Source organism: Lobosporangium transversale, assembly GCF_002105155.1.
Source record: "Lobosporangium transversale strain NRRL 3116 chromosome Unknown BCR41scaffold_52, whole genome shotgun sequence".
In the NCBI taxonomy this organism is placed as follows: Eukaryota; Fungi; Mortierellomycota; class Mortierellomycetes; order Mortierellales; family Mortierellaceae; genus Lobosporangium; species Lobosporangium transversale.
Genome location: NW_019029030.1, coordinates 81477 through 95476, shown reverse-complemented (window position 1 = coordinate 95476; position 14000 = coordinate 81477). Strand labels below are relative to the sequence as shown.

The 14000-nt window shown below is 37.2% G+C and overlaps 5 protein-coding genes across 5 annotated transcripts; 2 read left to right on the top strand and 3 right to left on the bottom strand.

Moving 5' to 3' along the window:
* Positions 1–2825: 2825 nt before the first annotated feature.
* BCR41DRAFT_374574 (hypothetical protein) lies at positions 2826–5396 on the bottom strand (the record flags this gene model as incomplete). The annotated part of the gene is made up of 5 exons (XM_022026881.1): positions 2826–3441; positions 3783–3853; positions 4565–4623; positions 4849–4972; positions 5352–5396. The coding sequence occupies 5 exons, from the start codon at positions 5394–5396 to the stop codon at positions 2826–2828; spliced, it is 915 nt and encodes a 304-aa protein (XP_021876919.1).
* A 2976-nt stretch (positions 5397–8372) lies between these two features.
* On the bottom strand, positions 8373–10209 carry BCR41DRAFT_312490 (hypothetical protein; the record flags this gene model as incomplete). The annotated part of the gene is made up of 4 exons (XM_022021090.1): positions 8373–8643; positions 8799–8976; positions 9643–9854; positions 10043–10209. Coding segments are annotated over 4 exons (828 nt in total), but the record flags the coding sequence as incomplete, so codon positions are not given.
* Positions 10210–11464: 1255 nt separating this feature from the next.
* On the top strand, positions 11465–12235 carry BCR41DRAFT_361989 (hypothetical protein). Its single transcript, XM_022025652.1, is given in 3 exon segments — positions 11465–11721; positions 11817–11868; positions 11887–12235. The coding sequence occupies 2 exon segments, from the start codon at positions 11480–11482 to the stop codon at positions 11866–11868; spliced, it is 294 nt and encodes a 97-aa protein (XP_021876917.1). The 5' UTR covers positions 11465–11479; the 3' UTR covers positions 11887–12235.
* Positions 12074–12814, top strand: BCR41DRAFT_312425 (hypothetical protein; the record flags this gene model as incomplete). Its single annotated transcript, XM_022021086.1, has 2 exons — positions 12074–12257; positions 12348–12814. 2 exons carry the CDS (start codon positions 12074–12076, stop codon positions 12812–12814), a joined length of 651 nt encoding a protein of 216 aa, XP_021876916.1.
* Positions 12815–12978: 164 nt separating this feature from the next.
* Positions 12979–13917, bottom strand: BCR41DRAFT_361988 (hypothetical protein; the record flags this gene model as incomplete). Its single annotated transcript, XM_022025651.1, has 1 exon — positions 12979–13917. One exon carries the CDS (start codon positions 13912–13914, stop codon positions 12985–12987), a length of 930 nt encoding a protein of 309 aa, XP_021876915.1. The 3' UTR covers positions 12979–12984.
* Between the last annotated feature and the right edge of the window lie 83 nt (positions 13918–14000).

Sequence of the window (14000 nt, the reverse complement as noted above, 5' to 3'; positions counted from 1 at the left end):
GTCATAACTCTGTTCATAAGAGTGTTTTGGAAAGGAAGACATGATTATAATGAATTCGTCAATAAAAAAAAAAAAAAAAAAAAAAAAAAAAGGAGAAAGATATAATATATTGTCCTTTCTCCAGCGGTGACTGTGGCTGTGCCGTGTACTCGATATGTTTAAAGAAAGAGATAACGATAAGCGACAACAGTACTTTAATTAGGAATGAATAAGAAAAAGGAAGGAGAAAAAAAAAAAGAAAGAAAAGGTTAAGAAGAAGAAGAAGAAGAGAAGGAGGAGGAGAAGGAGAAGGAAGAAAAAGAAAGAGGAACCGTTCCTTAAACATGCGCCACAATCATTGCGGACAAAATTTCAACTTTGACATGAACTCTAAAACGAGGCGGGTGTTGAATGAAATCCACAAAAATATAAATATATATTTCGATCTACTTGTGTGTGTGTGTGTGTCTGTGTGTGTTTTTTCAATTCCAGAACATTTAGACAATACGATTCATGCATCATTGGGATGGGAAAAAGATGTGTCCTTCCTCTTTTCTGTTCTTCGGGACAAAATAAAGTAGGCTGACGACATCTGAACAGGATGGATGGCGACAGATCAGATCAACCAAGGACAGGGGAGGGGATGTAACACATCGTATACAATAAACATCAAATATTATTGTATAATATGTATGTTTGTATGATATGTTTGTATACAAATATCTTGATGTTCAATGAAGAAAAGCATGTAAAGAACTGTTTGTTTCGATTGCTTTCCATGGTAATACACACCATAATGCGATTGCACATCTACAGCACACACGCAGCATGGATGTACTTTTGGATAATACGTATAAATAAATAAAATAAATAAACTTAAATAAACGATCAAGGGTGCATGCATCTGTGGCAAAAACACCAATCATAAATCATAAAAATCATAAAAAATCATAAAGCAAGCCAGAGATTAATCAAACAACATACAAGCACTTTGGCGACGATTTTTTTTTTTAAAAAAAAAAAAAAAAACATGCGATGCATAAATGGCAACTAACAACAGGCTATCGATCTCGACTGTTTATTTATTTCGATTCTCTTTATTGATAATGATGTAACTTTATGCAAATAGAAAAAAAAAAAAAAAAAAAAAAAAGTGAAAAGAAAAAAAAAACTAATTACTAGAAAAACTTGGCAAGAAAAAAGATTACAGAGGCAGTAAACCTACCATTAACGATATTAGCGGATATAAAAAAGAAAAAAGAAGAAAGAAAGAAAAATATATATTCATGATAACAGATAAAAAAAAAAGTGATGGGTCAGAAAGAAAGATTTAAAAAAAAAGGAGCTCTTTATGCACTCGCCAAGAGCCCTGTCTCTTGAACGTGGTCATGCGTCCTATCCACCAAATCCATATTCACATCCTCATCATGGCCATGATGATGACTGTTATTGCTATTACTGGTATGCACGTATCCAATAACAGGGTTCCTTATATGGGCAGTATGATTCTCCATTGATTGTCGACTCTGACTTTCCTCTTCCACCTCTTCTTCATCGTCCTCTTGATCATGGTCCACGTCTTCTTCGTCCTCCTCCTCATCATCTTCTTCATCATCGTGCTCGCGACCTTCATCCGAAGCTCCATCTTCCAACATTCTGTTATCATCTTCATCATGAGATGTCATCATATCCTCGCCCTCAGTATCGCCGTTAATCATAGCATTGATCTCCATCTTCTTGGCCGCGCTATGTCCATTGCTGTTGTCAATGCTGCTGCTGCTGTTGTTGCTGTGCATCACATTAGTACCATTGTGGCCATTGCTATTATCGTTGCCATTGCTGTTGCTATTTTCATTGCCATTGATATTGATGACATTATTGACACTGGTATTGATATTGTTTTCCTTTGGATATTTAGATGGTCGTCCGACCTTGCCTGGCGTCTTTTTACGCTGCTTCTGAGAAGAACCATTTTGTGTAGCCTAAATGTAAGGAGGAAAAGAAAGAAGGAAAAAAAAAAAAAAAAAAAAAAAAAAAACCAAGTCGAATTGAATTTAGTAAAAAGCTGACAAGGGTTAAATCATTTCTAAGCTCAAGCATGGTTCGGGATTATAAAACTTACACTTCCAAATCCATGTTCGTGTTCATACAACATCATTTCCTCTAGGTATCGCTGACGATCTTGCACAGCTAGTTCAGAGTAAATCTATTCATTACAAGGATATACGAACCATCAGTTAGTAACTGCATCTCTAGTGAACAATAAACAAGCAAGGTGAAGAAGAGCACGTGGAAGAATTAAATAAAAAGCCAAAAAAAAAAAAAAAAAATCCATGTTTAATCCGCTGTTTCAACGCCACTTTTTTTTTTTTTTTTTTTTTTTTCCGGATGAATAAAGTTGGAGGTCGAGTCGCGCCAAAGACTAACTGCGGAATCTTCCGAATGTTGTTCAAAAACTATTGGTGTCGAGAAAAGTCGCAGGTCTTACTGCGAGTCAGTCAGCCTAGTTCTGTTTCTGCGCTGATTCCTAGCCATCTATTTTCGCCTATTATCATTATCATTATTATTATTATTATTTTATTATTGTTGTTGTTGTTGTTGTTGTTGTTGTTGTTATCGTTGTTGTTGTTGTTATCGTTGTTGTTATTGTTACTGTTACTATTATTATTATCATTACTGTTATTATTCCCTAGTCCTTTTTCATTTTCTGTCCATGTTTCTCGTAAATGTAAATGGTTGGATAAGCAAACATAAGCGTTGTGCGTGTGATTGCGCCTATTTTAGCTAAAGTTTGTGTACACCTGTTTTGCTTTGCTTTGCTCTGGTTTGCTCTGGGTTTGCTTTGCTTATACCTTTTTTTCGGTGGATGGCATCGATTTCCATTGTTGTCCTAGGAATTTGGTGAGCTCGCTCTGGTTGCCTTCCTTCTTTTCCTCCCGTGCCTGCTGTCGATGTTGTTGTGAAAAGATAAAAAAGGCATTCGAGGGTCGCTTGGGGGCTAAGGGGTCCTTACGTCTTTTCTTTGTCGCTCGTTTCCCAGCTGCGGTACCAGTTGTGGCTGCAGTGGCCGCTGCGGTCGTAGCATTTGTTGGGCTTGTGACTGTACCACCGATGGTCGATGACGAGGGCGAAAGCGAGGCTGAGGCGGGCTCGTTTGTGCCTTGAGCATGATGGGCTACTATAGACGAGCCTCTGGAGGGAGGGGTCTTGGAACGAGCATGCCTTTGACCATAGGTGGAATGGGATGAGGAAGGGTGGTGATGTAAAGACGAGTACGAGTGGCGGAATCGCTTGAGCCTGTCTAGTCCATGGCTGTGGCGATGACCTCTACGTCCTTTGGATAGACCATCACCGGCCCTGTCATTAGTTCTCTCTTCGTCCGTGTCCGAGTCAGAAGTGGAGGAAGAGGAAGTAGAGGGATGTGTAGCCTGTTCGGATTGATCCAGTCGATCGAACAGGAAGCTAAAAAGAGATGCAAGCTTTTCTTTGTTAGTAAATTTTTTTTTTTTTTTTTTTTTTTTTTTCAGCAGACAATGAATTGGTCACGACAATGTCACGGGTAGATGGTAAAGAAAAGAAGTTATTAATTATTATTAAGTATAGTAAATAATAAGGATAATAACAAGGATAATAACAAGGATAATAATAAGGATAAGGATAAGGATAAGAATAAGAATAACAATGTGATGGCACGCGTGTAACAGTGAGTTGGGTAAAAGACAGGAAGAGTGAGAATTGACCATTGCCATGGGCATGGATGGTGTTTGGCATAGACAGGAAAAAGAGACCCAATGAATGTTTACCTTCTTTCGACGCGTAGACGATGGATGTTTTTTCGAGCGCGGCTCAATTTAATATTGAGGATGTCATTGTCCTACCAAGCAAAAAATAAATAAATAATAAATAAACAAAGAGAAAAATGAGAACATTATACATGTACAGATGGTAAAATAAAACAAATAACAAATAACAAATAACAAATAGCAAATAACAAAGAAAGGGGTAGAAAAAACAAAAAGAGTTGATAGAAAGAGTAGAAAAGAGAGAGAGAGAGAGAGAGAGAGTAAGGAAACAAACGGTGTTGGGGTGTGTACAAGTGAAGTGTGGTGTATCTTTGGTACAGACCAGGGCATGCCCCAATACAAATTCATCTCATTCGACACAAAGTATTCCATTCACCACCGTGACAATCTTTTTTTTTTTCTTAATCTTCTTTGATTTCAAAAAGGCTCCCAAATTGACGTATCCGCAATCAACTGCCCACGAACACAGCAAAAAAAAAAAAAAAACAACAACAACAATAATAATAATAATAATAATAATACTGATAATAATAACAATGATAAATAAATAAATTAATAAAGTAAAATAAAAAAAAAAAGAGCCAGTCTGGTTCTAATTCAACATCTTATTTTCCGCTCTCTTTTTTTTTTTTTTTCACAAGAAATACTGGATCAAGTAGTGACGACATGGAACAGTCGAGACGATGAATGAAACGTAAAAAATAAAAATTAAAAAGTGAACTAAAAAAAAAAAAAAAAAAGGTTTTTTGTTTTCATGTGGGATCTGTCCCATCCATTCTTACTTCTTCAATGTCCCTTATCCTCTTCTTGAGATCTTTATATTTGCGTTTATACTTGATGTCTAATAATCAAACAATAGATTAGATAGACAGGAAAGTTAAAAAAATAAAAAATAAAAAAAGGAGATATCACAATTTTTTTTAATTGTCTGTTCTCGTTCTTCTTGTTCTTGAACACACTTGATTGAGAGATAGAGATGACATGAATTGTTTTGTTCCTAATAAAACGTCTCATTGGGATAATAAAAAAATAAATTAAAAAAAAAAAAAAAAAAAGAAAAACTTACCATCTGCGGAAGCGGAGGAAGCTGCGGGATTGCTTTTCGTATTCTCGGAACCAGATTGAGTAGTATTGATGCTTGCACCATTGGTGGATGATTGAGAAGGGCCAGGGGCAGAGGCCTGCTTGCCCTGTATTAAATGTGTGAAGAAGTATTAAATGTATTAAATGATGGGAAAATGAAGATGATAATGGTGTTTATGTGTTTTATTTGTTTTCAGTAAATACAAAAAGAGTAGATTCAGCAATAGAGTAAAGAGAAAAAAGACAAGATTTTAGGGTTAGAAAACCATAATGGAAATTCGTAACGCATTGCAAACTCTTTTTTTTTTTTTTTTTTTGAAGAAAAGAAAAAAAAAAAAGATGCAATATGAGAGAATTTTGTTGAGAGCCATCATCCCAGTTGAGATTCGATATGTTGTCCAACACAATGCAATTAAAAAAGGGGGAATGGAGTGAGGGGAAAGAAAGAGCATAAAAAAAATAAAATAAAATAAAAAAAAAAAGTACCTTGGGAGAAGAAGTATTGTTGACGATGGAAGCAATAGCAGACATGGTTGAACGTGTTTATGTAATTAGTTATTTGTGTGCACTAAAAGTGTTGAGGTGTGAAAGTGTCAAAGTGTGCAAGTGTGAAAGTGTGAAAGCCCGAAAGTGTGAAATTGAAGTGTGAAGGGGAGACAAGTACACAAACACTTCAATGCTTGCGTGCGCTTCAGCCAAGGGGAGAAGAAAAAAAAAAAAAAAAAAAAAAAACTGCAACGGTTCAGGGCACAGGGGTAAGGGAAGAAGGAAGGAATTCAATGGAAGGAATATGCAATGCAATAATTGAATGAACGTAACATGAATGAATGTAAATGTAAGTGCGAATGTGTGTAAATGAATGAATGAATGAATGAAATGTGTTCCTGGAATAGAGCAGTCGAGTAGTTTTTTTTTTGGTAGTAATAGTATTAACAGAAAAAGAATATTAAAAAAAAATGGGGAGAATGAAGGAGCGGAGAGAGCGTTGAAATAAAGAATAAGAAGGAAAGAAAAGGAAAAGGAAAAGGAAAGGGAAAAGGAAAAGGAAAAGGAAAAGGAAAAGAAAAAGAAAAAAGAAAAAAAGAAAGAGGAAAGAAATAGAGAAAAAGAAAAGGAAACAAAGACAAACAAGAACAACAAAGCATCATTCATGTCTCTCTCTCTCTCTCTGTCTTTCTTTCTCTCTCCCCTTTTCGCTTTTTTTTTTTATTTATTTTCCATCACTTCACCGTCCCAAATGTTGTGCCATGACATGTTTGCATTGTAAAAAAAAAAAAAAAAAAAAAAAAAATATCAAAGAGAAGGAGAAAAAGAGGTTTTTGATTTCCTTTTTCAATTTATTTGCCGTATCTCCTTTTGCCCACGACCATTTCCTTCATGGGTCATGTTTTTTGTATTCAAAGGTATTTTAAAAGTAAAATAAGTAAAAGATAATAGATAAATAAATAGATTATAATAAATAGATAAATAAATATTGTAAGATTAACATTGTATCTATATATTTTTGATTAATAAAGATTGAACAAAGGCATCATCATCCGCATCAACGTTAACTTCATCATTATTTTTGTCATTTTTTTTTATTATTTCTGTGATGGGCATTGAATGTTTCCTGTCTTTCCGTCCGTTTTTTTCTTTTTTTTTTTTTTTTTGGGTCCAACGGGGACAACATATTGCATTTTATTCAAAAAGGACGGAGAAGGGGAAAAATCATTGTCCACAAAAGAAAAGGCGAAGGAAAAGGGAAAAGGGAGAGAAGAAGGGGAAAAGGAAATATAAAAACCACCAACGAATACATACACTCTCACTACAACGATAATCTCCTCCATCCCCCCCCCCTCTCCCCTCTCTACCCCATGCAAATAACTCACCACATTATATTTCCTTCCCTTTCCTTTCCTTTCCTTTCCTTTCCTTACAAAAGGAACAATAGGCGCTTTTCTAAATGACAATTGCATTATGTATATGTATCATTGTTATATATACATTCCCTTTTCTTTTCCTTTTTTAGCAAACGGACATGACAATGGCATCATTTGGTCCGATACGTGCCTTTCTCCTGGGGGGTTTTTTTTTATTTGTCATGACCATGTATTTATCAATGTGCTTTTTTCTTTTTTCTTTTTTTCTCAAATGCATTAGAAAATCAACGACATCAACAATAACCCCCTTTTTGCCACACACATATACACAAAAAAAGTAAAAAAGACTTTTTTTTTTTTTTTTTTTTTACACATTCTGCACCGCACGTACTCGACATGAGGCTTGTGCGCGTACGAGGTATTTTGGCATTAGATTTGCATATTCAATTATACCGTTTTCCCGGCACAGTGTTTTTTTTTTTTTTTTTTTTTTTTTTTTACAAAGATCAGCTCCAAATAGAAAAGTAAAGAAAAGAAAAAGTAAAGGAAAGGGGAGGGGGAGAAAAGAAGAAGCGCGCGACTCGTTAGATTGATGATCTATCTGATCGCGCCACCCATTCATTGTGATAGGGAATCCTAAAAGGGGGAACATGAGGTCACTTTGCTTCATGATCATGATCCACCTTCTTTAGATTCTTGCTGTACACCGCCATCCACCTTTTTTTTTTTTTTTTTTTTTTTTTTTTTTTTTTTTTTTTTTTTAACAAAACTATCTTTGCTTTGCTTTCTTTCTCTCTCTTTCTTTCTTTTTTTTACTGCCCAACCTACTTTTCTCACTTTTTCCCTGTTCCGTGATCAAGCATCTTTTCTTTGTGTGATCATCTGCAACGATTCTTTTTAATTCTGATGCTCAGAAAACTAACATGGTCAATTGTCAATTGTCAATCATACATCCGTTATACAAATATAATATCACTGTGTTATAAACTCACATCTTTATCCTTCCCTGTGACATACGAAAAACAGGAGGCAAAACGTGGAAACAATAAAAGAAACCTTTTATGCATGCACTAACTGTCCATTGAACTTTTTTTTTTTTTTTTTTTTCTTTTTTTTCTTTCCCGTTGGGAAAAGAATAATAATAAACGACTCGTCATCTCGCCATGAGAGAAACTGATCAGCAAAAAAAAAAAAAAAAAAAAAAAAATAAAGATTATTACATCTTGAGTAGACGGAAAACCTTTTTTAACAACTCTACACCTTGCGCCTTTCTCTCATTCTCAAACTATTCCGTAAAAGTAGATACAGATATAGATATATTAATGTATACATTGTATACATGTATATACCGCTGATGTTTGAACGGCATCTTCCTTCCTTCCTATCTATCTATACGCTATCCCATTCTCTTAGGCTTTTTAAACCCCTCGGGACAAAGTCCAAAGTGGCCATCATGACTTGCTATAAAATAAAAAATTCACTTGTAGACAAGCCTAATTCATCAAAAATAGTCATCTCAGTCAACAATCAATACAATGTTACATAGAATAAGGGAAATATAGTATAAATATATATTATATATCATGTAATTATTGAACCGTAGATGATCTTTTTTTTTTTTTTTTTTTTTTTTTTTTTTTTTCCTTCAAGGCTTTCCAAAAAAGCTCTTTTTAAACGATCCTTTCAATGGCGTGGATGCAGTGGCTGGTGGACTCAACTGTGCGTTGGCTGGCGAATAGCCTGCCGATGCTGATCCATCTCCCATGCTAGAGCTCTGTGCAATCTGCTGTTGTTGGCGACGCTCTTCTCTCTCAATCTCATCCGCTACCCACAAGGCACATCCTACAATGTTGGTCCACATGAACAGCAGATTGGCAATAGGAATCATTTCCAGTGCTACAGCCAATGAGCCAAATCTAGAGAAAAAAAAAAAAAAAAAAAAAAAAAAAATTGGTTGGTTAGCATGGTTCTTCTTGCTACAATCACAAGAGTCTCCGCCAAGAAGATTCTTGTTCCCATCTTTTTTTTTTTTTTTTTTTTTTTTTTTTTTTTTTTTTTTTTTCATCCTTACCCCGTGTACTCGGCCCTGCGTTTCCAAGCCTCTTGTCTAGATTGCTTGACAGAAATGTTTCGAATCTCGGCATCATAATGGAATCGAATACCGAACGTCAAGATCCATCCGTTAATGCCTGCATAAAGGATCTGACCAAGGACCGGAATCAAATTGAGTGGCAATGTCAAAATGAGTACTATAATCTACATTCAAATAAAAAAAAATAAAAAAAAAAAAAAAAAAAAGATTAGCAGACGATAGAAAGAGTAGAAGAAAGGATGGCTAGATACCCATTCATCTTCATCTATCCAGATGTCCCTATTTATGCGCGAGGGATAAAAAGAAAAGAAAAAGAGGCGAGGGGGAGGATTCCTTCATAAACTATATTCAGCTTACGTCCAGAAACAATCAAATATCAAGCAAGTGAAACACAAAAAGTAAAATGAAAAAGTGAGAGCAAGAGCATGGAAAACGTCGTTGCTCGGCATTCACGAAAAGGGATGTTGAAACCGCCGAAAATATAAATAATAAGAGTAACAATAAAAAGATAATAACAATAATAATAATTATAATAATAATAATAATAATAATAACAATTATAATAATAATAATAATAATAATAAAGAGGGCTTTGTATGCCTGCATACTTGCATGCTCTGAAAGTACGCGCTCACAGGAACAAGTCATGAACAAATTGGAAAACTAGGAATTTTAAATGCAATAATAACGCGTCCCATTTACGCCAAGGCAGAAAGATAGTCTACTAGACAATAACCGAGACGAGACATACAACCAAACTCGTACTAAAGCAGAAATCATGCTCTTGGAGAATATGAAGACAATAATAGCATTGATGATAAACTTGCCTGACAGAATACGATGAAAAGACCACCGTTGACACCACGCATGCACTTGATCATGTCGTTACCCTGGCTTCTCTCAAGGACATGTCGTAGTCCCCTGAGTTTGAGAACCCTATCAAACAGACCGTCTTGATAGATAGGGAGGATGATCAGGTAGAAGAGCAGGATCATTACCGCAATCTCCAGCAACACAAAGATGACACTCACAAACCTTGTTGTCGGAAACGTACGTGCCCATCACCCAAGAGAAGGAAGGGAAAAAAAGAAAAAAAAAAAAAAATACAGACGATGAGCTTAAAAACATAAAGATTTGATACTGCCCATGTGCACAGACATCGATAAAAAAAAAAAAAAAAAAAAAAAAAAGAAAAGACTCGTGATGATGTTTTCCCTCCATACCATGCGACACCTGCAGGACAATTAGCCTCGATGAGGGCATGGGCCTGTAGCTTTAAGAGATATGCAAATCCGAAGGCAACAGCAGCAATGGCCCAGAGGAGAGTAAGCAGAATAGGACAGAGAAGACTGGTGATTAACTGAGGATGTCCGAGGAAGAATATGATTCCTTGAGCTACACAAAGACATTATAGGGAAGAAGAGCCTTTGTTAGACAACATGAACAATGTGTTTACACGTATTAATTAGTAATAATGACAATAAAAAAAGAAAGAAAGAAAGAAAGAAAGACGCACCAGGATAACTCGAAGGAACGATCATGTTGTCTTAGTGTGTGAATAAGCTTTGGGGGATGTATGAAAGGGATGGAAAGAGAGGGAAAACAAGGTATTGAGTATACGTGAGTGGATGAGTGAAAGGATATGCTTTGGCGAGTAAAAAGTGAAGTGGCGTGCTGAAGAGAAGGATGAATGAAGAATTGAATGATGAATTGAATGATGAATTGAATGATGAAATTGAACAAAAGCGTGGGAGAGAGAGAAAGAGAGGGAGAGAGAATGGGTTTAAACGCTTAAATAGGGTGACCGATGTAACAATGCTTATGAAACCCTCCCTCTTTCTTTTGTGCAACATTTTATTTTTCCAATGAACAAGCTTTTTTTTTTTTTTTTTTTTTTTTTTTTGCATAGCCAGGCAGGTACAAAGGCGACTGTTCGATGCTTGTTGGTTTTCCAAATCTGCTTTGATTGCACCATAATTTAGCGGAACTGATTAGCATCCCCTGAATAGCTGCCATCCAAAGGGACTAACTTCGAATGGACAGGATTTACTGTGTTGTTCAAAACAATAAAACTTGACTGAAAGTCTGCTAATCCTCAAACTATGAGGCAAATAATGCCTCTGAACGCTTCAATAGGATTATGGCGAGCTTTTGGGGTGCAGAAAAGACAAGATTGTTACTTTTGAGCAATGAAGGATATAGGATTTGTTCCTTGGAGGCACACCTTTCTGAAACCACGCTTGTTGCTAGTAAAAACACAAATGGTCCCCGTTTTCCGCATAATTTCAGCGCTTCCACAATCCAAGGGCTGTGATATAGCCATTAATTGCTACATGTTTGTCGAAGTATTGACACATCCCTTGCAAAAGTTCAGATGTATGCTAAGAATATTGTTTAAGGGACGTAGAGTAGTCAATAGCATGTGGCAGTATTCAGGTGTTTATACAGTATCAGATGGAGTCCGAACAGTCGCCATATTCGGATGGATTGTAAATTGAAGTGAATATTTGAATAGGTAGGATGAAAATAAAGTGAACACATGGAATAATATAGAGGAGTTGTAATAAAGCGCTTTATATCCAATAGCTTGCAAAGAGTATATCTGTATGAGCGCTGTTTCTGAGGAATATGTACGCCTTGTTGAGGCTCAGTGGAGGTTCATGCAAGAGGAGTGGCCAGCTATAAAGAAAGCCAAGTTTCATCGCACAGAGATGAAAGAGATATCTGACGTAACACACGTCAAGTCAATGGTGCTTGACCGTCTAGGATTCATCCCTTCGTTCTTTTTTCTGACACAAGTATTTGGAGTGCGTGACTATGGTAGCCCATATCGTAATGTCGAAAAGGGTCTTCTGCTCCTGTATGCACTAATCACAGGAGATTCATTGTCTACAATGTCAAGGTTCATACCAAAGACGTCCTTTTACGACTTGCACAGGGAATTTTATCTTCGGGACCCTGTGAAACTACATGATGACATAACCTCAATGATGAGAGATATGTGCTCGAGTTTGAAGCTACGATTGCTACTTGCCAAGAACAACCCTGATCCATTCAAGCATGTGACATTGAGTCTAGACGGACATGACACAAGAGTCAGCTACATCGGTGCTGACAAGCCAAGTCTCTACTCTTATAAACTCAAGAAGTCGGGTTTTCGTATTCAAGTGTGTTCAGACATGAACAATATCATATTGTTTGCATCCAAGCCAGCTCCTTGTCGAGATTTCAATGATGGGACTATGCTTGTGAAGATGAACATTGCATCGCATATACACAAGCTAGACTGTGTTGCTCTTGACGGTGGCTACAGTGGGTTCGTTAGACAAATTGTCGAACCATCAGATGCACTGTCCTACGAAAATTTCTCTTATCCTGTGCGCAAGACTAGGGGGATCGCCATGACAGACCAAGAGTTACATTACAATAAAGCGTTTGGTGGGTTTCGGTCAAGCATCGAAGGGTGCTTTGGAGACATGCAATCCACCTTCTCCAAGTTCACACACGACGCTCCCATCCGTTTCTCAGACGCAAAGACGTTTGATCTCCAATTCAAGCTTTGTTGCCTGCTTATGAATATCAAGAGAGTCGTGTCAATCCATAATATCCCCACTCAGACGCACCACACATTCTGGATGCAAGATGCGTTTGACTTTCCAGACAATAATGAGTATCAGGTTGCTTATGAGAAGCTTCCCAGCATCAAAGTCAAACTAAATCATGGTCGAAGTCTTTTAGAACTACAAGAAGCGTTCCTATCTGTAGCTAGTTCGCAGCCTAACACACTAGACACTGCAGATGAGACTATGGCAGAGACAGCGCAGGAGGGATACGAGGTTGCTAGGATTTTAGACCATCGCGGAGAAGGTGAGGACATGGAGTTTCTGGTTCAATGGGAAGGCTTCGATATCTCTGAGGCAACATGGGTGGCTCTACAGCATTCCAACTACAAACAGTGCATCCAAGACTATTGGAGAACCAAAATCAGCTTCTAGAGACCGATTGCACGTACTTTCAAAAACCACCATGACGCGCACAGACCATGGGGGCGACTTTCCAAATTCTTTTATAGAGATGAAATCCAAAGTCGCCCCCGGTTAAATATTAATCCATGACTTTTCAAAAAGAATACAATATCGTAATCTGCTCAAGCCCTCCGTTATATTCATTTAGTTCCATCATTGAAGAAACCTTCCCAATTCTTCCCTACTTCCCTCATGTATTTTATATGATAGCTTGTGGCTTTCTTGTTAGTTCCAACTATATGAATACCAAAAACCTCATTCAAGACAGAGTTGACAAAGTTCTGCCGGTTTCTGAAGTTCCAGTTGCTATGAGATGGGTACGGGATTAGAAGTTGTGTGCAAATATTCCGCATGTTTGACGATAGCGATTCCCATTGCTCATCCAGGCTTGATTTGAGAGCAGTGGATGCTCTACATTTGGGATCAAATGGGGAGTCATAACCACAGGCAAAGAGGATGTCTTTTGCATACTTTAGTTTGGTATACTTTGATTGATGTAGTCTATGTAGTATGGCGCCAGTGTCCCTCCTTTCTTGATCTTTCCCCAGAGGATACGAGTCGCTCTGCTTTGTCATCTTCAACTCTGGGTCGTTCTTCAAGGCTCGCAGATTCTGAAAGACCTTCATCTCTTTTGGGTTACTGTAGGTCTTCACCCATTCAGGCGTAAGGATAGATGGGTCCTCAATGCCGTAGGCGTCCATAATCCTGAATTTTTGTACTGCGTAATACTCTTCAGTAGAAAGGTCTGACCTTGTCTCCAGTCGTAGTAATTCTTTGTAATCAATTACCTTGGCCTCCGATATCCCTGTATACTTGGCTTGAAGTAGGGCGGCTGTCCTCTGTTTCAGAGATTCAGAAACCTTAAGGTCCTTGGGCTGATTAGATAGCCCAACAACTCTGCAGCCAGCCTGAACCATTTGAGCAATGAAACGCTGAAGAAAATCATTCATTGATAGATGCTTCTTTATCAGTGCATTGATGAATATTGTGTAGTAAATATCGCCAACATCATGCTTCACTCCAGGACCTTGCCCTACCCTCAGATCAAACGGAAAGCCATTCGTATCCATAGCGCATCCCTTGATTTGAACCTCTTGGCTGCAAAGATACCTGACTATTTCGTTGTGTGTTGTTGGAAGATTGTTTATTGAATTGC